Source organism: Danio rerio, chromosome 19, assembly GCF_052040795.2.
Source record: "Danio rerio strain M-AB ecotype USA chromosome 19, GRCz13ab, whole genome shotgun sequence".
Lineage (NCBI taxonomy): Eukaryota > Metazoa > Chordata > Actinopteri > Cypriniformes > Danionidae > Danio > Danio rerio.
This window is the reverse complement of record NC_141039.2, coordinates 3,981,902-4,007,914: the sequence shown is the minus strand read 5'-3', so window position 1 is coordinate 4,007,914 and position 26,013 is coordinate 3,981,902. Positions and strand designations below refer to the sequence as shown.

General features: G+C 37.8%; 1 protein-coding gene across 1 annotated transcript in view; it reads left to right on the top strand.

Moving 5' to 3' along the window:
* The window catches only part of tmem170b (transmembrane protein 170B), a 35,884-nt gene extending 10,074 nt beyond the window's left edge, over positions 1 to 25,810 (top strand). The window contains exons 2-3 of the mRNA XM_087295266.1: positions 21,336 to 21,506; positions 23,761 to 25,810. Coding sequence (XP_087151392.1) covers positions 21,336 to 21,506; positions 23,761 to 23,891 — 302 coding nt within the window. The 3' untranslated portion in view covers positions 23,892 to 25,810. The remainder of the gene's footprint in view (positions 1 to 21,335; positions 21,507 to 23,760) is intronic.
* The last annotated feature ends 203 nt before the right edge of the window (positions 25,811 to 26,013 follow it).

Here is a 26,013-nt window from a genome sequence, read left to right as displayed (position 1 = left end):
TTGTGTGCCTACTACATACTATGTATGTGTGTACTATAAACTATGTGTGTGTGTGTGTGTGTGTGTGTGTGTGTGTGTGTGTGTGTGTGTGTGTGTGTTCACATTAAAAATGTTTAACACTAAAGATAAAAAAGTATGTTTGTGTTATAAATTTACACAAAATAAAGATGCCAATACATAATCATTTAATAATAATGATTTATTATTATTATTATTAATAATATTAATAATTATTATTATTATTAATTTTTATTATTAGTAGTAATAGTAGTAGTGAAATAAAAATATTTTACAATGCACTTATACATATTGTACTGAAATAAATGCCAATTAATCTATATACCTTATAAAAATTTATTAATATGTACCTATTTATAAATATGTGTGTAAAATATGTCTCTCTCTCTCTCTCTCTCTCTCTCTCTCTCTCTCTATATATATATATATATATATATATATATATATATATATATATATATATATATATATATATATTCATACACAGTACACAATACATTTTCCTGTGTCTGTGTTTATTTAAGTGTATGTATATGTATTCATTTATTTTATTTTCGGCTTGTTCCCTTTATTAAACTTTGGTCGCCCCAGCGGAATGACCGCCAACTTCTCCAGGACATGGTTTATGCAGCGGATGCCCTTCCAGCTGCAACCCATCTCTGGGAAACATCCACAGTCGTACACTATGGACAATTTAGCCTTCCCAATTTAACTGTACTGCATGTCTTTGGACTGTGGGGTAAACCGAGCACCCAGAGGAAACCCACGTGAAAGCGGGGAGAACATGCAAAAACAGAAAGGCCAACTGACCAAGTCAAGGCTCGAACCAGCAACCTTCTTGCTGTGAGGCGACAGTGCTACCCACTGCGCCACCATGTTAGCCCTGTGTGTGTATATATATATATATATGTATATATATATATACAAATTAACTATATACCTATACAAATTTACATGAATTTAACAGTACTAATACTACTAATATTAATATAAATGATAAAAATAAAAAAATATTAATAATATTATCATTAATTCTATTATTATTATTATTAAGCTTATTGTTGGTATTTTATTAAAAAAAATTACAAGAAGCTTATACATATTGTACTTGTCTATCACAACACCAGAAATAAGATTATACACAAATTAAACACTAGCATTTTCAGGCTAGGTACCACTAGTTAATTTTGACACAGCAGAACAGTTTTGTTCCAATGCACTCTTGGCACAATTGGTGGCGCTGTATCTCAGCTGTCTTTGAGGGTGCGTTGAAAATCTTACTTGGGTCTTGTAGACAATGTTCCCCTCTATCAGCAAACCCAGATTCATACCACATTACTGTACCATTTTCTGGTTATTGACCCTTTAAACTTGCCATTAATCGCAATACAGCTATGTACCATTGCACTCTTGGCACAATTGGTGGCACTGTATCTCATCGGTTTTTGAGGGTGCGTTGAATATCTCACTGAAGTCTTGTAGACAATGTTCCAATCTATCAGCAAACCCAAATTCATAGCATATTACTTTAACAATTTTAGGCTATTGACCTCTGAACTTGCCAAAAATCGTAATACAGCTAAGTACCATTGCACTCTTTGCACAATTGGTGGCGCTATATCTCGGCAGTCTTTGAGGGTGCGTTGAATATCTCACTGGGGTCTTATAGACAATGTTCCAATCTATCAGCAAACCAAGATTCATACCACATTACTGTACCAATTTTAGGTTCTTGACCTCTAAACTTGCCAAAAATCGCAATACAGCAAGGCAAAAACAGCTATGTACCATTGCACTCTTTGCACAATTGGTGGCGCTATATCTCAGCAGTCTTTGAGGGTGCGTTGAATATCTCACTGGGATCTTGTAGACAATGTTCCAATCTATCAGCAAACCCAGATTCATAAAACATTACTGTACCAATTTTAGGTTATTGACCTCTGAACTTGCAAAAAAATCGCTTACAGCCAAGTACCATTGCACTCTTGACACAATTGGTGGCGCTATACCTCAGCAGTCTTTGAGGGTGCGTTGAATATCTCATTGAGGTCTTGTAGACAATGTTCCAATCTATCAGCAAACCCAGATTCATACCACATTACAGTACATTTTTCTGGTTATTGATCTCTAAACTTGCCATGAATCGCAATACAGCAAGGCAAAAACAGCTATGTACCATTGCACTCTTTTCACAATTGGTGGTGCTATATCTCAGCAGTCTTTGAGGGTGCGTTGAATATCTCACTGAGGTCTTGTAGACAATGTTCCAATCTATCAGCAAACCCAGATTCATACCACATTACTGTACCAATTTTAGGCTATTGACCTCTAAACTTGCCAAAAATCGCAATACAGCTAAGTACCATTGCACTCTTGACACAATTTATGGCGCTATATCATAGCAGTCTTTGAGGGTGCGTTGAATATCTCACTGGCATCTTGTAGACAATGTTCCAATTTATCAGCAAACCCAGATTCATACCACATTACTGTACCAATTTTAGGTTATTGATCTCTAAACTTGCATATATAGCAATGCAGCAAGGCAAAAACATTGTCCTATTGCACTCTTGGCACAATTGGTGGCGCTATATCTCAGCAGTCTTTGAGGGTGCGTTGAATATCTCACTGGGATCTTGTAGACAATGTTCCAATCTATCAGCAAACCCAGATTCATATCACATTACTGTACCAATTTTAGGTTATTGACTTCTGAACTTGCAAAAAATCGCTTACCGCAAGGCAAAAACAGCTGTACCATTGCACTCTTTGCACAATTGGTGGCGCTATATCTCAGCAGTCTTTGAGGGTGCGTTGAATATCTCACTGAGGTCTTGTAGACAATGTTCCAATCTATCAGCAAACCTAGATTCATACCACATTACTGTAAAATTTTCTGGTTATTGATCTCTAAACTTGCCATAAATCGCAATACAACGACAAAAACAGTTGTCCTATTGCACTCTTGGCACAATTGGTGGCGCTATATCATAGCAGTCTTTGAGGGTGCGTTGAATATCTCACTGGGATCTTGTAGACAATGTTCCAATCTATCAGCAAACCCAGATTCATATAACATTACTGTACCAATTTTAGGTTATTGACCTCTGAACTTGCAAAAAAATCGCTTACAGCCAAGTACCATTGCACTCTTGACACAATTGGTGGCGCTATATCTCAGCAGTCTTTGAGGGTGCGTTGAATATCTCACTGAGGTCTTGTAGACAATGTTCCAATCTATCAGCAAACCTAGATTCATACCACATTACTGTAAAATTTTCTGGTTATTGATCTCTAAACTTGCCATAAATCGCAATACAACACGACAAAAACAGCTGTCCTATTGCACTCTTGACACATTTGGTGGCGCTATACCTCAGCAGTCTTTGAGGATGCGTTGAATATCTCATTGAGGTCTTGTAGACAATGTTCCAATCTATCAGCAAACCCAGATTCATACCACATTACTGTACATTTTTCTGGTTATTGATCTCTAAACTTGCCATGAATCGCAATACAGCAAGGCAAAAACAGCAATGTACCATTGCACTCCTTTCACAATTGGTGGCGCTATATCTCAGCAGTCTTTGAGGGTGCGTTGAATATCTCACTGGCATCTTGTAGACAATGTTCCAATTTATCAGCAAACCCAGATTCATACCACATTACTGTACCAATTTTAGGTTATTGACCTCTGAACTTGCAAAAAAATCGCTTACAGCCAAGTACCATTGTACTCTTGACACAATTGGTGGCGCTATACCTCAGCAGTCTTTGAGGATGCGTTGAATATCTCATTGAGGTCTTGTAGACAATGTTCCAATCTATCAGCAAACCCAGATTCATACCACATTACTGTACATTTTTCTGGTTATTGATCTCTAAACTTGCCATGAATCGCAATACAGCAAGGCAAAAACAGCAATGTACCATTGCACTCCTTTCACAATTGGTGGCGCTATATCTCAGCAGTCTTTGAGGGTGCGTTGAATATCTCACAGGCATCTTGTAGACAATGTTCCAATTTATCAGCAAACCCAGATTCATACCACATTACTGTACCAATTTTAGGTTATTGATCTCTAAACTTGCCATAAATAGCAATGCAGCAAGGCAAAAACATTGTCCTATTGCACTCTTGGCACAATTGGTGGCGCTATATCTCAGCAGTCTTTGAGGGTGCGTTGAATATCTCACTGGGATCTTGTAGACAATGTTCCAATCTATCAGCAAACCCAGATTCATATCACATTACTGTACCAATTTTAGGTTATTGACTTCTGAACTTGCAAAAAAATCGCAATACAGCCAAGTACCATTGCACTCTTGACACAATTGGTGGCGCTATATCTCAGCAGTCTTTGAGGGTGCGTTGAATATCTCACTGAGGTCTTGTAGACAATGTTTCAATCTATCAGCAAACCTAGATTCATACCACATTACTGTAAAATTTTCTGGTTATTGATCTCTAAACTTGCCATAAATCGCAATACAACACGACAAAAACAGCTGTCCTATTGCACTCTTGACACAATTGGTGGCGCTATACCTTAGCAGTCTTTGAGGGTGCTTTGAATATCTCATTGAGGTCTTGTGGACAATGTTCCAATCTATCAGCAAACCCAGATTCATACCACATTACTGTACATTTTTCTGGTTATTGATCTCTAAACTTGCCATAAATCGCAATACAGCTATGCACAAACAGCTGTACCATTGCACTCAACCAAAGCTCATTCAAAAAATCTCGCGGACGTTTATGGAGAACGCGATTTATCTAGCCGGAGGTACGTATGGCTGCATTTCATTTTTTTAAGCATACGCTACGGGGCGGTGTGACGCCGTTCGTCTTCATGCTCACCGGCAGCTCGTCATGTACGTCTGCAAAGTTGAGACGCAGACAGGAGCTGACCTCAACAACGGCGGCAACCCGACAATCCGGTTCTAGTCCGGAGAACAGCGGTTTCAGAAATCAGGTAAGACAATAACAGAATCCAAAAAATAAAGTGAACGAGTTCATAACAGGGTGAGAATGTGGTGAAAAGGTAGACAAAAATCTGCTAAGAAAAAGTAGACAAAATCAGACAAGGGCTTTTCTTTTTCTGGACAGCTTTTGTAAAACGTTGCTCGGGTTTAGGGAAGCAAACGGGCAGACGGGCGGGTCAATTGGTAAAGGCAGTTGGGTTTAGGAAAGGAAGAGGAGGGTGGGTCAGCCGATTGGCCAGTCACCCAGTCAATCATTCAGTCAGTCAGTCAGTCAGACAGATGGTCACTCGACAGTGGCCTCCGGTGGCTTTACGCGAGAACAAAAACTGCGCAAATATGTGCCTCCCAGAACGTATTTCGCGGTCTCCAGAAACTTCCACGGGACTACGTTTTCAGAATGAGTCTGGGTTGAGTACAACAGTACATAGCTGTTTTTGCATTGCTATATTGCGATTTATGGCAAGTTCAGAGGTCAATAACCTGAAAATGGTACAGTAATTTAGTAAGAATCTGGTGTTGGTAATAGATGGGAACATTGTGTACAAGACCCAACTGAGATATTTAACGCACCCTCAAAGACTGCTGAGAAACAGTGCCACTAATTGTGCCAAGAGTGAAAAGGTACATAACTGTTTTTGGATTGCTCTGTTTTGCTATTTATGGGATGTTCAGAGGTCAATAACCTAAAAATGGTAGAGTAACTTGGTATGAATCTGGGTTTGCTGATAGATTGGAAAATTGTCTACAAGACCCCAGAGAGATATTCAACGCACCCTCAAAGATTGCTGAGATATAGCGCCACCAATTGTGCCAAGAGTGCAATAGTACAACTGTTTTTGCCTTGCTGTATTGCGATTTATGGCAAGTTTAGAGATCAATAACCAGTAAATGGTAAAGTAATGTGGTATGAATCTGGGTTTGCTAATAGATGGGCACATTGTCTACAAGACCCAACTGAGATATTTAATGCACCCTCAAAGACTGCTGAGAAATAGTGCCACCAATTGTGCCAAGAGTGCAAAGGTACTTAGCTGTATTACGATTTTTGGCAAGTTCAGAGGTCAATAACCTAAAATTGGTACAGTAATATGGCATGAATCTGGGTTTACTAATAGATTGGAACATTGTCTACAAAACCCCAGTGAGATATTCAAGGCACCCTCAACGACTGCTGAGATATAGTTCCACCAATTGTGCCAAGAGTGCAATGGTACTTCGCTGTATTGCTATTTTTGGCAAGTTCAGAGGTCCATAACCTCAAATTGGTAGAGTAAATTGGTATGAATCTGGGTTTGCTGAAGGATTGGAACATTGTCTACAAGACCCCAGTGAGATATTCAACGCACCCTCAAAGACTGCTGAGATATAGCGCCACCAATTGTGCAAAGAGTGCAATGGTACATAGCTGTTTTTGCCTTGCTGTAAGCGATTTTTTGCAAGTTTAGAGGTCAATAACCTAAAATTGGTACAGTAATGTGGTATGAATCTGGGTTTGCTGATAGATTGGAACATTGTCTACAAGATTCCAGTGAGATATTCAACGCACCCTCAAAGACTGCTATGATATAGCGCCACCAATTGTGCCAAGAGTGCAATAGGACAACTGTTTTTGTCGTTGTATTGCGATTTATGGCAAGTTTAGAGATCAATAACCAGAAAATTTTACAGTAATGTGGTATGAATCTAGGTTTGCTGATAGATTGGAACATTGTCTACAAGACCTCAGTGAGATATTCAACGCACCCTCAAAGACTGCTGAGATATAGCGCCACCAATTGTGTCAAGAGTGCAATGGTACTTGGCTGTATTGCGATTTTTTGCAAGTTCAGAAGTCAATAACCTAAAATTGGTACAGTAATGTGATATGAATCTGGGTTTGCTGATAGATTGGAACATTGTCTACAAGATTCCAGTGAGATATTCAACGCACCTTCAAAGACTGCTGAGATATAGCGCCACCAATTGTGCCAAGAGTGCAATGGTACATAGCTGTTTTTGCCTTGCTGTATTGCGATTTTTTGCAAGTTCAGAGGTCAAGAACCTAAAATTGGTAGAGTAATGTGGTATGAATCTGGGTTTGCTGATAGATTGGAACATTGTCTACAAGATTCCAGTGAGATATTCAACGCATCCTCAAAGACTGCTATGATATAGCGCCACCAATTGTGCCAAGAGTGCAATAGGACAGCTGTTTTTGTCGTGTTGTATTGCGATTTATGGCAAGTTTAGAGATCAATAACCAGAAAATTTTACAGTAATGTGGTATGAATCTAGGTTTGCTGATAGATTGGAACATTGTCTACAAGACCTCAGTGAGATATTCAACGCACCCTCAAAGACTGCTGAGGTATAGCGCCACCAATTGTGTCAAGAGTGCAATGGTACTTGGCTGTAAGCGATTTTTTTGCAAGTTCAGAGGTCAATAACCTAAAATTGGTACAGTAATTTGGTATAAATCTGGGTTTGCTGATAGATTGGAACATTGTCTACAAGACCTTAGTGAGATATTCAACGCACCCTCAAAGAATGCTGAGATATAGCGCCACCAAATGTGCAAAGAGTGAAATGGTACATAGCTGTTTTTGCCTTGCTGTATTGCGATTTTTGGCAAGTTTAGAGGTCAATAACCTAAAATTGGTACAGTAATGTGGTATGAATCTGGGTTTGCTGATAGATTGGAACATTGTCTACAAGACCTCAGTGAGATATTCAACGCACCCTCAAAGACTGCTGAGGTATAGCGCCACCAATTGTGCAAAGAGTGCAATGGTACAGCTGTTTTTGCCTTGCTGTATTGCGATTTTTTGCAAGTTCAGAGGTCAATAACCTAAAATTGGTACAGTAATGTGGTATGAATCTGGGTTTGCTGATAGATTGGAACATTGTCTACAAGACCTCAGTGAGATATTCAACGCACCCTCAAAGACTGCTGAGGTATAGCACCACCAATTGTGCAAAGAGTGCAATGGTACAGCTGTTTTTGCCTTGCTGTATTGCGATTTTTTGCAAGTTCAGAGGTCAAGAACCTAAAATTGGTACAGTAATGTGGTATGAATCTGGGTTTGCTGATAGATTGGAACATTGTCTACAAGACCCCAGTGAGATATTTAACGCACCCTCTAAGACTGAGATATAGCGCCACCAATTGTGCCAAGAGTGCATTGGAACAAAACTGTTCTGCCGTGTCAAAACTAGGTACCTAGCCTGAAAATGCTGGTGTTTAATTTGTGTATTATCTTACTGTGATAGGCAAGTACAATATGTATATGCGTCTTGTAAAATATCTATTTTTTTAAATAAATACCAAAAATAAGATTAATAATAATAATTAATTATTATTATTATTTATATTATTATTATTATTATTAGTAGTAGTACTGTTAAATTCATATCAATTTGTATAGGTTTATAGTTACTTTCTCTCTCTCTTTCTCTCCCCCTCTCTCTCTCTCTCTCTATATATATATATGTATGTATGTATGTATGTATGTATGTATATATATATATATATATATATATATATATATATATATACATACATACATACATACATACATACATACATACATATATATATATATATATATGTATGTATGTATGTATATATATATATATATATATATATATATATATATGTATGTATGTATGTATGTATGTATGTATGTATGTATGTATGTATGTATGTATATGTATGTATGTATGTATGTATGTATGTATGTATATATATATATATATATATATATATATATATATATATATATATATATATATATATATATATACATATACACATACACGGTGGCGCAGTGGGTAGCACTGTCGCCTCACAGCAAGAAGGTTGCTGGTTCGAACCTCGGCTTGGTCAGGTGGCCTTTCTATGTGGAGTTTGCATGTTCTCCCCTACGTTCGCGTGGGTTTCCTCTGGGTGCACCGCTTTCCCCCACAGTCCAAAGACATGCAGTACAGCTAAATTGGGAAGGCTAAATTGTCCATAGTGTATGACTATGGATGTTTCCCAGAGATGGGTTGCAGCTGGAAGGGCATCTGCTGCGTAAACCATGTCCTGGAGAAGTTTAATAAAGGGAATAAGCCGAAAAAAAATGAATGAATACATATAAACACAGACACAAGAAAATGTATTGTATTGTATTGTGTGTGTGTGTGTAAATATATATGTATATATATATATAGAGAGAGAGAGAGAGAGAGAGAGAGATTTTACACACATATTTATAAACTTTTATAAGGTATATAGATTAATTGCCATTTATATGTAATCAGTAAAATATGTATAAGTGTATTGTAAAATATTTGTATTTCACTATACAAATTAGTAACTACTACTAATAATAATAATAATTATTATTATTATATCATTATTATTAAATGATTATGTATTAGCATCTTTATTTTGTGTAAATGTATAACACAAACATATTATTATTATTATCTTTAGTGTTAAACATTTTTAATGTGAACACACACACACACACATATAGTTTATAGTACACACATATATAGTATGTACACTGAAAAAAGTGTTGCATGCAAAACTGTTGCAAACAATTTATTTGTGTTGAATTTAAACAAACAAATTAAGTTTAATAATGTTCAACTTAATTTGTTTGTTTAAATTCAGCGCAAATAAACTGTTTACAACAACCTAACGTAAAAAAAAATTGAGTAAATCCAAGGAATCATCTTTGAATGATTTTTTTCAGTGTAGGCACACAAATACATAAAGGTTAAAAATAAAACATTAAATGAATATGCAAAAAACTTGGCATATAGCACCTCCAACTGGGCATTTATTGAAATGACTGTCTTTTGACCGTTTTTAGGTCTGTCTTCTCAATGGGATAGAATTATACATACTTATACATATGCAGACGCGTGTATAGACGTATACTATTAACCTGTTGTGTAATATTAGAGAGAACATGGTACAGTATTCAATTATGCAATAGCTCATTCAGTTCAATTCACATTTATTTGTATAAGATGTATAAAAAGGTGTATAAAAAGTGCATTGTCTGTTCTTTGAAACAATAGGTTTAACAAAACTTGAATTGTATTTACAGGCGTGGGTGTCAGAAAAAGCTACTAAAATCTAATACAAATTGTAGTATTTGCAGATAAAACATATGCATTAACTTTTACAACTTGAATTAATAAAACAATTATTTTGTATCTGAAATCCTTGCTGAGGCAGGCACTGTCTATTCATAGGTGGGTCATGTGAAGTCTTCATAAAGGACTATTTCTGGAAAAAAAACAGAAATATGTTGTACTCAAACGATGGCACTGTCAATAATTAATCAATGATGCAATTAGATTTCATGCTTGCAGCCCGTTTTCTATCTTATATCAGTTTCATTTAGCATTTTTCATTTTTCAAAAAGAAACATAAATAAACACGGCCCCTAAGATGAGCGCGAATAAGAAGCTGAAAAACGGAAGCGTCGCGGTTTTTAAGGTGGACCGCATAGCGTCAATAAGAAGCTGCGAATAAGAAGCTGGATTCAGCCTCGTTTATACAGTATCAGTTTGTTTTATCTGCAGCACCACTGACTGTAAAATTCTTCCACAAAGAACATGTTTTTTTTTTTTTTTTGACTGGTGGAGGACCAAGAAATGGCTCAGAAGCAGTCTCACTCTTTTTCTATTCGGGTGCCCAAATGTATTTGAGGAGTTTCAAGTTAATAAAAATTGACGGGAAGCTATGCTAAGGTTAACTAGCCTATAGCATATATCTTGCTGTCTGCAAAAGACAGTAATGTAGACGTACCATATAACTCCCATAAGTGCATACTATTCGACACAACAGCACAAGCATCGTTTTAACCTTTATAAACGAACGTTAATGTTACTCTGTCAACAGTCTATTGTCTAAATTACCGCGCTAACAGAGATAACGTTGCGTAAACAGAGCACCCGGTTGCAAACTTCCCGATCCCGATCAAACTCCGCTACAAGTTTATAAACTGCATCTGGAACCCAATTAAGGTACAAAAATCTATTTAACAAAAATAGTGATGCAGATACGAATTTTTTTCGCTCAGCCGAGCCTTCTCTGTCTGTATCTGTGGAGAAGATTGTGCCAGACACCTCCGCCCCGCCCTCCGACTGAGCGTCTCTCTCTCTCGCTCGCGCTCTCTCTCTCTCTCTCTCTCTCTCTCTCTCTCTCTCTCTCTCTCTCTCTCTCTCACTCACTCACTCACGCGGGCATGCACTGTGGTCTCATGAGGAAACGCTGCTTTTTGATATAGTGTTTTTCTTGCTCCCGAATACAAATAATTTTTCAAGTATTTGTTCGAAATAAGTATTCGTAAAAACACGCTATTCGTGCCTTTCCGAATACCGTATTCGGGTTCGGCTCCACCCTTAATGTATATGTATATGTGTATATATATGTATGATGCATGTGTATATATATATTGTTGTTTTTTTACAGTAAACTATAATATTTCTTCAAGTCACAGTGAGTGTTAATGCCTCAGTGTTTTCACAATTCTACTAAACACCATCATCCATGCAGTTTTGGAAAGCCATGGAGGTTGAGTAAATAAGGACTGAATATTCATTTTTGGCTAAAAAAACACAAACTCATGAGATAGTCACAGAAAAAGCCCACCGCGGACAGAAACAGCTGTGTTCAGATGAGTAATGCAGTGAACGTTTCTGTTTGTGATGACGTGAAGGAAAAGCACAGGTGCAGAAGAAAAAGTACAGAAACTCAAGGTGACTCTGAGAGATTAGGGCAAACTCGCACTCAGGAGGAAATTTATAGGCGTTTCCTGTTTTGGTCAGCAAAACAAGCCTATTTAGTCATTTCATTTCCTTCTGCTGTTTAGGGAGGAGACAGACTTCTGCATATCGAGCGGTTGTTTGCGTCTATGGGTAAACAGTGTGTTCTTGTGGGGAATAAAAGTGAGATTTTATTTGACCTTTGTGTTTGACAATTAAAAAAGAACAGTATTAAAGAGCACATATTATATGCAGAAATCTCTTTTGTAAAGGGTTTACACACAGTTGTGTGGAAACAGTCTGTGAATATAACCAGCTTCTAATGGTAACCATTTATTAATTTTATTTTTTATAATCACACTTGAAATAAACAACAAACACCTTCAGCAACACGTTGATTGACATTTTCCTTTTGTGCGTGCCATCAGATGGGGAAAGCATTAGAATAAGACGTTAGTCTTGTTTTTAATCTGCCACTATGCTGACACACAGGCATTTGTAGCTCCGCCCTCTTTTGAAAAGAACACAATCTCATTTGAATTTAAAGTGACAGTCACCAAAATGGCACAATTAGGATCAAAGCCTAAAAGGGTCAGTTTTAAAGCGTTATAAAACATCATTTCTATGGTATTTTGAGCACATACACACTCTGGGGACATCAGAGACTTATTTTTCATCTTTTAAAAAGGGGCATAATTATGGAAGCCCTTTCCCGCCACTGAATAAAAAAAAATACTATGTAAAAATAAATAAATAAAGTCAGAATTCTGACTATAACTCGCAATTCTGACTTTATAACTCGATATTCTGACTTTAAACCTGGCAATTCTCACTTTAAACATTGCAATTCTCACTTTAAACCTGGCAATTCTCACTTTAAACCTCGCAATTCTGACATTATAACTCGCAATTCTGACTTTAAACCTCGCAATTCTGACTTTAAACCCTGCAATTCTGACTTTATAACTCGCAATTCTGACTTTAAACCTCGCAATTCTGACTTTAAACCTCGCAATTCTGATTTCATAAGTCGCAATTCTCACTTTAAACATCGCAATTCTCACTTTAAACATCGCAATTCTCACTTTAAACCCCGCAATTCTGACTTTATAACTCAGAAATGTGACTTAATAACTCAGAATTCTGACGTAATAAATCGCAATTCTGACTTTATAACTTGCAATTCTGACTTTATAACTCAAAATTCTGACTTAATAACTTAGATTTCTGACTTAACTCGCAATTTTGACTTCATGATTTTTTTTTTATAATTTTTTTTTTAATAATTTTTTTTCATTCAGTGGCAGGAATGGACTTCCATACATCATAGATGCCCTTTAAGACTAGTCGACAATTAATGAAGCAAAAACACCATTACGATTGAGTAAATTACAGTATTTACACTGTAAAAATATACCTGTTATTAAAATGGCTCAGTTCACCCCAAAATAAAAATGTCCTTACTATTTACACATGGTTCCCAACCTTCATTGGTTTGAACATGACAGAAGAAATTTTGAAGAAGGCTGAAAACCTGTAGCCACTGACTTCCATTGTATGTGATATATTGTGCAGGCCTAGTCAACATCATTCTCATCATTCTCTGCGCTTCAGTGATTTTTCTTCCAGCATATTTATGCTAAAGTCTCTCTTATCTTGTGTTTCTTGTGCTGGGTTTTCTGTGCTCTTTGTTTGGCAGTGCCACCTCACAGGAAGTGCAGCAGCGTTCCTCCTGGCACAGCAAGACTGAGGCGTTTTTGTGCCCTGTTTGGCTCAGTTTAACGATAACATAGGATGATTGACGTCTCTGTGCTGCTTTTATTATTCAGCCTGAGTGTATGTGTATGTGTGGTGTTTACAGACCTCTTGACAAAGGCCTCTTTGTCTGGATGTTACTGTCTCATTTAGCAGGTGACTGGCAGCTTGTGGCTTAATCCATACATTGTGTTTGTGTGTCATTCTGAATTAGGGCTGCACAATATATCATGAATTGTTATTGCAATGATGGCAAATGCAACATATAGTTGAAGTCAAAATTATTACCTCTTCTGTGAACTTTTCTTTCTCTTTCAAATATTTCCTAAATGATGTTTAACAGAGCAAGCACATTTTTACAGTATGTCTGATAATATTTTTTCTTCTGGAGAAAGCCTTGTTTGTTTTATTTCGGCTAGAATAAGAGCAGTTTTTTATTATTTTAAAATCTTTTTAAGGTCAATATTATTAGCCCCCTTCAACAATTTTCGAGTCTACAGAACAAACCATCGTTATACAGTAACCTGCCTAATTACCCTAACCTGCCTAGTTACCCTAAGAACCCTAGTTAAGCATTTAAATGTCACTTTAAGCTGTATAGAAGTGTCTTGAAAAATATCCAGTCAAATATTATTAACTGTCATCATAACAAAGATAAAATAAATCAGTTATTAGAGTTATTAAAACTATTGTTGTTTAGAAATGTGTTGGAAAAAATCTCTCCGTTAAACAGAAATTAAGGAAATAAATATACAGGTCCAATAATTCTGACTTCAGCTGTATCTGTTGCAGATGTGTGATAAATGACATTTATTTTATGCATTGATTGTTTATCTAAATTTGACCAATCAGATTGGGCCGTACTATCTTTATCCTCAGCTTTACAGTAGTTGCTGTTCTGCTATTGGCCGGAGCCGACCAAAGGTAAACCTTCATTCATTAACTCATTCATTTTCCTTCGGCTGAGTGTCTGACCCATCAGAGTTCACCACAGCAAAATGAACCACCAACTATTCCAGCATATATTTTACGCATTGGATGCTCTTCCAGCCGTAACCCAGTGTTGGGAAACATACATTCACACACACACTCAGGCCTGGATTGGCTAATCGGGAGGACCGGAAGAATCCCCGGTCTGTTTTTTTGGCCATGAGGGTCGGTGTCTCTAGCTGCTTGCACTCTCAGCAGTCGCACTTTTTTCATTTGTTTATTTATTTGACCATATCCTCACACTTTTTATTCATTATTTTGCTGCAGCTCGGCTCTTTTTATTTATTTACTCGCAACCCCTTGAGCAAAATCCAGCCTGCAGGTTAACGATGATGTAACTATCATTCGACCCCAAACAGCGGCACCTTAGTGAATATAAGACTTCGAATAGTTAATATTAATGAATATTACACCTGCTCAATGAAAATCAGATGATTCTCTACAATAATAAATCTGACATAACTTGATCAGAAATCTAAAAAGGGGAGAAAAAGATTAAGCCATCTATAGAAAGTAATACATATAACAGTGCAATGCTTATTTTTGATTCCAAACGCAGCAGCATAACAGCGCCATTGTGGTCCAGTGGTCAGCATGTTGCATTACGGCGTCGCCGACCGGAGTGCAAACCTCACCTGGGAATTTTTATTTATTTATTTATTTATTTAAATTTTTTTAAATTTTTAGTGTTAAGACATATAATACTGTTTGGCTTACTTATGTAGGTGTACATATTCAGCCTGATCTCACGAGAAAACGTAAGTATTTTACGTTTTGGGAGTTTAGTGGCTAATTCGTACGAATTCGTACGAGTTCAGTCGTAAGAAATTGTACGATTTTAAAAAGGAGACGTGGCACCTAACCCCACCCCTCAACCCAACCGTCATTGGGGGATGAGCAAATCGTACGAAAATGTACGAATTAGATCGTACGAATTTGTACGAATTAGCCACTAAATGAAAAAGTTACGAATTGCCGTGAGATTGTGTTGACATATTTTATTTTTTGTGTGATCACCGTTACAAAGGACTGCGTATCTATAAAAAATATTGCACAGAATATATATTCAGATTTTGCAGGAAAGTTGGATATTTAGTCACCTTAAATTTTCTCATATTTATGATCAACATTTGAAGTTCTAAAGCAGCTGTTTCCTTGAAAAAGACGTGATCGTGTCATTAGAAACTGAATTGAAATGACGTTATTTTAATATAGTCAGTCGTGAACTGAGGTGGGCCGGTCTAAGGCTTGAAACTCCAGGGCTGAAAAGGAGTCTAACTCCGGCCCTGCACACACTCATACACTACGGCTAATTTAGTTGATCCAATTCACCTATAGTGCATGTGTTTGGACTGTGGGGGAAACCGCATGAAACCCATGCCAACACGGGGAGAATATGCAAACTCCACACAGAAATGCCAGGACTTGAACCAGTGACCTTCTTGCTGCAAAGCAACAGTACTAACCACTAAGCCATCATGCCACCAGTTTAACGTCAATAAGAAGAAATATGCCAGCAGTTTTAGAAATCCTCCAGAGAGTCTGAAGTCTGAAGAGCAGAACACAGAGTCCTCATAACACTAAATGCTCGTCCGCCGTCTCCATCCTTGCTTTCCTATAAACTGTCTGTTCTACTTTCATTACTCTCTCTCTCTCTCTCTCTCTCTCTCTCTCTCTCTCTCTCTCTCTCTCTCTCTCTCTCTCAGTCCTCCATTGGTTTGGATATTTGTATTATTTAAGTGTGCTGTCTGCTCGGCTCTGAGGGGAGTAAATGGACAGTTTGGCTCCACTGATAAACCCAGAACGAGATTCAGCCGGCTCTGGAAGATTCCATAAGACTCCTGCTCCTTTCTGCTCAACAAAAAAAGTGATTATCAAACTGCTGTTGTCATGAACTCTGGGAAAAGCAGCTGTGCATAAATGAGAAAGGCTTGAGAAACCACAAGCTCAGGCAGAAATATTGCTGACAATTGTATTTTAACACGGCAAAGTGAACGAGTCAATAACAACACTGCCGGTTAGAAAAATGAAGACATGTTATACCATTAGCGCCCATGGATGTGTTAGTTAATAAATGTAAATAATCAACTTCAAAAAACTGGACTGACGCAGTTTTAACGTACTAAAACTTCTATGTTAAGCTGCTTTGACACAAACTACGTTGTAAAAGCGCTATAGAAATAAAGATGAATTGAATAGATGAATTACCGTTTGTAAACATTCTGGATTTGAGCGCAGCGAGGTTTCAGAAAAAAATCGTGAGCACTAGCATTTACATCGACGGAATGACATCGATGTGGTGCTGAGTTTGTTAATGTATTAGAGATAAGTTATATTGATTACACACATATATATATATATATATATATATATATATATATATATATATATATATATATATATATATATATTATTTACATAATGCTTTCAGCGTATTATAACAGCTTGTCACCCAGTGATAAGCACAGTGATTCGGCAAAATTAATGTTAAAGTGAGCGGCGTTCATCTGACAGGTCTATTTGCTATAGCACTCTCCCAATGGATATCAGATAAGACAGAATGCCCAAGCATCCAGCCCCAAATATCTCATTGAAGCACCAAATGTTTTTACAAGAGAGAAGTTAAAGGCCTACAAGTCTTTGGATGCCCACAGATTTGTTCTGGTTGGTCATGTGCAAGGAATAATGTTACATGATTACCAGATTTAACACTATGTAGTGCTAAAAACCGAGGTTCTGCTGAGCCTAAGACAAGGAAAGAAGACCTGGGAACAAGGTCTGGGTAATCATCAACAAGCGTGTATGGAGTGTGTAAGGATGTTTTCCACAGATGGGTTGCAGCTGGAAGGGCATCCGCTGTGTAAAACATGTGCTGGATAATTTGGCGGTTCATTTACTCGCGGGGAGGAGTTTCCTCATCTCAGCTCATGGATATAGAGGCACACACGGTCAATTCGGGGAGATATAAATTATTTAAACGCAAAACCGAGAAAAACGCAATTCACAAGTGCATATTGAACCGTGGAGGTCGTACCGTACGGTTCAATATTATATTGAGAACCGTGGCATCCCCAGTGGTCACTGTGAGGTGTAGGGTTAGGGGTGGATATTAAAAAGCATTGCATGCAGCTCAGATTGCAACTGCACCGAGTCTGCATCCAGACACCTCTCACCTGTAGTGCTGAAATATAATAAGTTAAACTAGCAGTGGACTGGTTATAGAGACCAAAACAAAGACTTTAACCAAAACAAAAACTGACTTTAGCTTTGTTTTTCAGAATCACCAGTATGTTTCCTTAGCATGTTTCTTAAATATCTGCAAACATATGGTTTAGAACAGTGTTTCTCAACTGGTGGGTCGTGGCCCAAAAGTGGGTCGCAGGAACATTTTCAGAGGGTCGCAGAGTGTGTGGTCAATAAAACAACAAAAGTTTAGATTTTAGCTTATATTTTGCTTATACTGGACTTTTATTTTGAAATGCGCACGCGGCAACCGTACCGTTTGACATGTGAAATTTAATTTCGTTATAGCAAGAAATATGTCGAAGCGCAAGTACAACCCTGAATATGTAAAGTGTGGATTTACATATACTGATGACAAAAAGGGCTTAAAACCTCAGTGTGTCATATGTAGTGAGGTGCTCTCACAAGAGAGCAAAAAACCTGAATTGAAACGACATTTAGAAACCAAACATCCCAGTTGCAAGGACAAATCTGTGGCCTATTTTCAAAGACGACTCTAAAAGATGAGGGCATCACAAAAGTGCATAAATTTGGTTAAAATAACAGCAATAAAATGTTGTTTATTTGTAAGTCTTGGTGATTTTCTTATGTTTTATATGTCACTACTTGTGTGTTAACAGATAAATACAAATTAATTATAATTCCTGAAATTATATTAGAGTTCCTAAAAATTTGGGTCACGGCTTGATGACCATGTAAAAATGTGGGTCCCATGGCCAAACCAGTTGAGAACCCCTGGTTTAGAAGAGTCAAAAACTTACATACAGCACCTTTAAGGTTTAAATTTTGATCGTGAAACAGTCGGTGTTGGGCTAAGAATAATAAATGTGATCTCTTGGCTTCATGTTCTGCAAATAGCTTATTTCTGCTTTGATATATCACCTAACCCATTTCAGGTCAAAATGGCAAGTTATTGCATATATTTAGTCTTTAAAACGAGTTTTGAGTGAAAGTGTGGTATTAAAAGCGGTGTCGCTCAATGTTAATTAGGCTGGCTTGTGTAGCAAGCCAGACTACTGTTATCCTATTTTTCTTCTGAGACTAAAAAACAAAACGCATCTCCTCCTAGAGCTTTAGAGCTATGACCACCAAACTTGCACCAGACCTCCAAACTGGTCTGACTCGGGTTGCTATATCTTTTCCAACAGATCCGACTTTTGGTTTTTGGGGAAACGTCCCGGGACCGTCGGAAAAATCCCATTAACTTAACATTGGACCAAACTTTTTGACCTCATAACTCTGCATCAGACTGTCACACAGACATCTAACTGGGCTCATTTAACTCAGACTACCTAACTGCCAATAACTGGTGAGCTTTTAACTTTCTAGCCACGCCCTAGCAACCACTTTTGGGACCCTAGAAACTGTCCCATAGACTAATAATAAACTGTTACCAACATGCTTTCACAAGCCAGCCTCAAAGTTTGTCTTGACGAACTTTAATAATCTAGTTATAACCTGTCAAACACTAAAAACCCACACAGAAGACATTTGAAAGGTATCAGAAAGCATGCTTGCCATCTCTTAGCTTAACAAACTGACTGAAGTGTGATGTTCAATCGTAGTTAACTGAGGTTACCTCACAAACCACTTCCTCTTCGTTTAAGAAAGCAGAACCTTTTTAAAGAAACAGCATACAAGAAGCAGAGAAGTATTACACCAGTGGTTCCCAACCTTTTTTAGCCTGAGTCCCTCGTTTTCCCCAGAAAATATTGTAAGGCCCTCCTTCACATTTAATGAAGCTCATATAAGTTTGCAGTAATGATGACAAAGGGGTGAAGCAGTGGCGCAGTAGGTAGTGCTGTCGCCTCACAGCAAGAAGGTCACTGGTTCGAACTTCGGCTCAGTTGGTGTTTCTGTGTGGAGTTTGCATGTTCTCCCTGCATTCGCGTGGGTTTCCTCCGGGTGCTCCGGTTTCCCCCACAGTCCAAAGACATGCGGTACAGGTGAATTGGGTAGGCTAAATTTTCCGTACAGAAATACGGCAAAATAATCTTGCGTCAAAAGAAAAAACAAGCTTAATTTGCTTACTCCATTGGCAGATTATTTTGCTTGTTTTAAGAAAAAACTCACTTAATATTGGCTTATTATTTCTCAAAACAAGACAATATGATTAGCTTGTCTAGAAAATGCTTTTTGATATGAGAAATTTTAGATATTTAAACACAAGACTAAAAAAATCTAAGCAAGAAAAGCCTTTTTTGTAGTGCACAAAGCTTGCTGAGGCCCTCTTGTGGGCTGCGACCCCCCTGTTGGGAATCGCTGTATTACACAACAACAAAACTAATGACACTGATGACCTTTTGGATGAAAAAAAAACATCCTCGTGTAACTATTTAAATCGATGCACAATTTATTTAAAAGCATACAAATAATGCATATGCATGCTAAAAAGAGATTTTGCCATTCTGTGAAGACAATTGTTGGCTTCCACTTAATCGATTTGTGTTGGGACAACACAAAGGAATTAAGTTAATTTAGCCTTTACAAATTTAAGTGGATTGAACGTAAAACAATACAAAAAATCCTCAAGAATTGTGTTGCTTCAGCTCATTTTATTTTAATTATCAGTTTGACGGTGACAATGTGTTGTCAAAGTAAAAATGAAAGTGAAAATTAAATAATTTCATTTCGTTTTCAGTTTTGGCAGATATTTTGTAAACAGTGTTTAAAATGAAATTGTTAATCTGATTTTTATTTTAATTTCCAGTGTTTATTTGACAACACAAAGGAATTAAGTTAATTTAGCCTTTACAAATTTAAGTGGGTTGAACGTAAAACAATCTAAAAAATCCTCAAGAATTGTGTTGCTTCAGCTCATTTTAATTAAGTAGTTTGAACAAAACAAAAATTTTAAAATTGTGTTTGCATTTTATTTTTTATAGTTTGGCTTTTTATTTTAGTATTGGCAGCCTTGACGCAGAAATGCAATGAAAATGAAATGTTAAATTGGCAACTTCATTTTAATTATCAGTTTGACGGTGACAATGTGTTGTCAAAGTAAAAATGAAAATGAAAATTAAATAATTTCATTTCGTTTTTAATTTTGGCAGATATTTTGTAAACAGTGTTTTAAAATGAAATTGTTAATCTGATTTTCATTTTAATTTCCAGCGTTTATTTGCTTATTTAAAATTAGCAGGATTTACCTTCCATACCCACAAAGCTTGCTAAGGCCCTCTAGTGGGCTGCGACCCCCCCTGTTGGAAAATGCTGTATTACACAACAACAAAACTAATGACACTGATGACCTTTTGGATAATAAAAAAAAAACATCCTCGTGTAACTTTTTAAATCGATGCACAATTGATTTAAAAGCATACAAATAAAGCAAACGCATGCTAAAAAGAGATTTTGCCATTCTGTGAAGACAATTTCTGGCTTCCACTTAAGGAATTAAGTTAACTTAGCTTTTACAAATTTAACGTGAACGTAAAACAATCCAAAAAATTCTCAAGAATTGTGTTTCTTTCAGCTCATTTTAATTAAGTAGTTTGAAGAAAAAGCAAGCGTCATTTTTTGAGTCAACTCGACTGACTTTCTCTTCCTGTCTGTTCTCTCTTTTTCTCTTTCTCTGTGTGTGTGTGTGTGTGCAGAGATGTGGTATTGGGTGTTCCTGTGGTGTCTGTTCTCGTCTCTGTTTGTTCACAGTGCCGTGGGTCTGCTGATGTGTGTGACTCTGCAGCGTCATAAAAGAGGACGCCTCATCACACTGGTGCTCATCAGCGTGGGCTTCCTGGCCTCTCTGGGCGGAGGAGTCATCACCAGTCAGTACTCACACACACTTCTGCTTTTACTCTCTGCTTTCACAAGTCTCTTAAACCCAATGTGAACTTTTTTGATGCAATAAAAACAAGCAATTACAATGAAAAAACAAACAGATAAATGTATAGTACAAACAATTCAGATGCGCATGAGGATTAATATTAATATTATATTGCACAAGTATTAATATTAAGCATTTAAATGTAATATTTAAGCAATGCATTCTAAATATAAATGCACAGAAATTTGCGCTGAGCAAAGATTAATTGCAATTAATTTAATCCTAAATAAAAGTTTCTTTTGATGTAATATGTGTGTATGTTATAGATATATCTGCACTAGGCGACACAAAGAAATAATGAAAATAAAAACCGAGATCTTCAGTGTACGCGACACTCGAACTAAACTAGTTAAACTACAAAACTCAAAACTACACAAGTGGCAAAACACTGAAACTAATCTAACAAAAATCCATTTAAACTAAAACAAACCTAACAAGATGGTCTGATGCTCAGTTTAGAATCACACAACAACCATCACATTATGTTCCTTAAAGCCAATGAAGTTCAACAAGCAAACTCGAATTACCACAGTAAACTGAGATAACATATCACTAAACAGACTAGGCATGTCAAAAACAAATTGTGTGGGGCACAAAAGGTACACCGAGGCAGAGCGCACACCACACACTGGTCTATCGGGGCTTTAAATGCTTGCGGCTCATCCGGCGATCGGTGGAACTGACATAATGATCATAATGATGATGGACAAATGCCAATAAGAAACCTAAGGGTTCAGTAAGAAGCAGAGAGGGTGAGAAAAATAAATACTTAAAGAAAAAATAAACTAACATCAAACATAACAGATGTAAACAAAAACAATTCTTCCAATGTTTTACATTTTTAATTTCTGTAACTTATGGGCGACGCAGTAGGTAGTGCTGTCGCCTCACAGCAATAAGGTCGCTGGTTCGAGCCTCAGCTCAGTTGGCGTTTCTGTGTGGAGTTTGCATGTTTTCTGTGTTGGCGTGGGTTTCCTCCGGGTGGAAGGGCATCCGCTGTGTAAAAACGTTCTGGGTAAGTTGGCGGTTCATTCCGCTGTGGCGACCCCAGATTAATAAAGGGACTAAGCCGACAAGAAAATGAATGAATGAATGATTTCTATAACTTCCGAGAATCCAACAAGGGCCACATATAGATAAATAATGTCATGATAGCTGTTTTAACCAATCCAAGCTCATTCTGAAAACGTAGTCCCGCAGACGTTTCTGGTGACAGCGGAATACGTACCGGGACGTATTGCTGCAACCCGTTTGTCCACTCAGCTCACCGTGTACGTCGGCAGGCTCGAGATGCAGAGAGGAGTTGACCACGGCGATCGGTTTCAGGTCAATCAGGTAAGACAAAAACAGAATCCCAAAAATTAAGTGAACGAGTTTCGTAACAGGGTGAGAACGTGGTGAAATCCGAAAACGCGGTAGAAAAAAAAATTAGGGCTTTTCTTTTTTTGGACGGCTTTTGTAAACTGTTGCTCGGGTTTAGGGAAGCGAGCGGACGGGCGGGTCAATCGATAAAATTGGTTGGGTTCAAGGAAGGAGGAGGGCAGGTCAGCCGATTGGCTGGTCGCGCAGTCAATCATCCGGTCAGTCGGACAGCGGCCTCTGGTGGGTTCACGCGAGAACAGCGCGGGCGCGAACTTCACGGCGCTTGAGGTGCGAAAAAGCGCACAACAGCGGCCTCTCGCGGATTTGCAAAAACAAAAACTGCAGCCGTACGTACCCGCCGGGACGTATTCCGCGGTCTCCAGAAACGTCCGTGGGACTACGTTTCCACAATGAGCCTGGGTTGGTTTTAACATTGAGTTATGATTGAATTGCCTCTTGCTACAGTTATGAAATAGTTTGATAACAGGAAATGTTCATGAGCAATAACATGAACACACTGAAGTGATCTATAAGTTTTTGTACCCAAATAGTTCAATTCAGCCTGGATATTTTATAGTCTCATGCCTTACAAATAATAATTTGTTCATGCAGTTGGGTTAAACCTGGTCGCTTTTATTGCTATTCAACTATTTCCTGGATAATTATAATCACAACTCAAAAACTGCAGATTTTGACATGACTAATTTATTTTGGCTCATTGCAATAACGATTCCGTACGGATATATTGTGCAGTCCAATCGAGTATTAGGCGATTTTGGATGCAGGTTTTTCTTTATCTTTTGGTGTTTTACCTGTGTTTTGTGTTGCGTCAGGTGCGGCGGTGGCAGTTGTGTACCGTGTAGCAGGGAAGGACATGGCTCCTCTTGAAGCGCTGGTGTATGGAGTAGGACAGACTGCTTTAACCGTCATCATCTCATTCTCAAGGATCCTGGCCACTCTCTGATTGGATGTAAAGCATCAATAACTGAGACACCAAACAGCTAGTCATCCAATAGAAGAGCCAGGTTTGAGGTGAGTCGAGTAAAACCGCAGAAATGTGTTTTGGGATGGACTACAAATTAACTTTGGGGAATGAAGAACTGAACATTTCAATAAGCAAAAACAGCAATGACTGAAACTCGATCAACGTGCCAATTGCCTCCGTGGAGGATTGAGATGAATCTTGGGGTATCATGTTCATCTTTTCTTAAAGACGTTTTGTTTTGCTTTTGCACATTCAGCTTTATGTAAAATGACTGGTGCTGGAGACGAGATGCCAACATCCTCAAATACCTTTTCTATATGTCTGTTTGTTCAATTATGGACCCTTTTCACATTTCCGAGTTTCTCGATTGTCGTAGTTGGGTAAACATATGATTCATTCACACTAGCAGCGACTTTGTTGCTGCCTGTCGCTCTTGGTGGCGACCTGCTGCAAACACAGGTCTGTGTAGGTCTACAGCACGGAGAATACAACCGGCCTCTGACCGAGCTGAATGGATCACATGAGCTTTACAGGTGCTCCTATTGGCTGTCGCTCAAGAAAGTTGCACCTTATTTTCATAAAGTTGAAGGATTCGCAATTTTGTTCACGTAGATGGAGGTTGCCGGAAGTCGCTTGCTCTCTGTTAATACGCTTGTCGCTTTGCCACTGCGAGTCGCTCATAGTGTGAATGAGGCTTTATTCTGTGTTCACACCAAAGTCATGCTATTCGCGCATAAATAGATGCGTGAACATTTTGTGTTTACTCTCTTAATTTGCACGTCAAATTCACTTCACAACAGATGCGGATTTGCTTGATAAGCCGAGCTTCTGTCAGCCCGCTGACTCCAGTTTCGTTGCTAAATGTCTAACATGGATTTTATTGAGGGAACAGCTGTGTTTATGTGCTTTAGGAATGCTGAAAAACAGCGTAGATTTGGTTGGAGCCGTGTCTGAGTCCACTAAATTCTTTCAGAGGTGCACCCAGCTCTGTAAGCTTATCAACTACTCCAAAAACAAATATGGTAGGTTCTTGGTAGAGTTCAATAGTTTTATCGAGGTAGGAACAAACGAAAGCTGCAATCTATCTCATGACCATATATCATATAGAGTCTGTATGGGCTTGTATTGTTTAATTCTTATGATTTTCATGGCTGATAATGACCATTCAATCAAGTGTTAACATTTCTTTAAACGGGTGATGGAACTGGAAATGGGGGGGGGGGGGGGGGGACTGGAACCCACACGAACATGGGGAGAACATACAAACTGGTCATAACAAGTGTCTTGTGAAAAGGGTCCATAGCAAACCGTTTCCTTATTCCTCGAATCTGAATGCCATGAAACATTGCTGATTCTTTGTTATTGATTCTCAATTTTACCATGTCCTGTTGTATTACTTCACTTTGCACTTTCTATGTTTTGAAAACTGTCTAAAAAGTGTGCGATCTGTCGAACGTTCTGCAGTATGGAACTTAATTCAAAGTGTAATCTGATCTCTTGTAATCCACAGTATTTAAACGTATCCATAATGGAAAAAATGCCTTATAGTAATAAAGAAACATTAATCTGATATTTAATCAAATCTTAAACTGCAAGTATTGAAAAAGCCAATAGGGCTTACAGCGTTTTATTCTGTGTAAAGATGTGTTGTAATCAGTCATCTGCAGTTATATCATGAATAGGCCTGTCACAGGGCTCGCAAAGTTTTTAAATTCCTGGTAGCCCTCAGGCAGGCACTCTTCAGTTTTTGGCCACCTGAAAATTTAAGTAGCCCAAATAGAAAATACGTTAATAAACAAAATAAAATATGAAATAAAAAAAAAAGATATAATGGCATTTGTTAGAGGCTATATATCTTTAAATAACCAAAATTGTATTATTTAAGCTTTTAGGCAGTATTTTAAAGTATAAAAACTGATGGATTTTTTAAAACTGTAATTCCCACTCCTGTCCAGCTGATGGCGATTGTTCTTGCTTTGTCTCCTCTTGTCACCGATGCGTAGTTGCAAAAACAGAAAAACCTGCCAACACTCCCTTTTTTCCCGGGAGTCTCCCGTATTTCAGACCCATCTCACGTATCGTTCTATCTCCCGGAATCCCC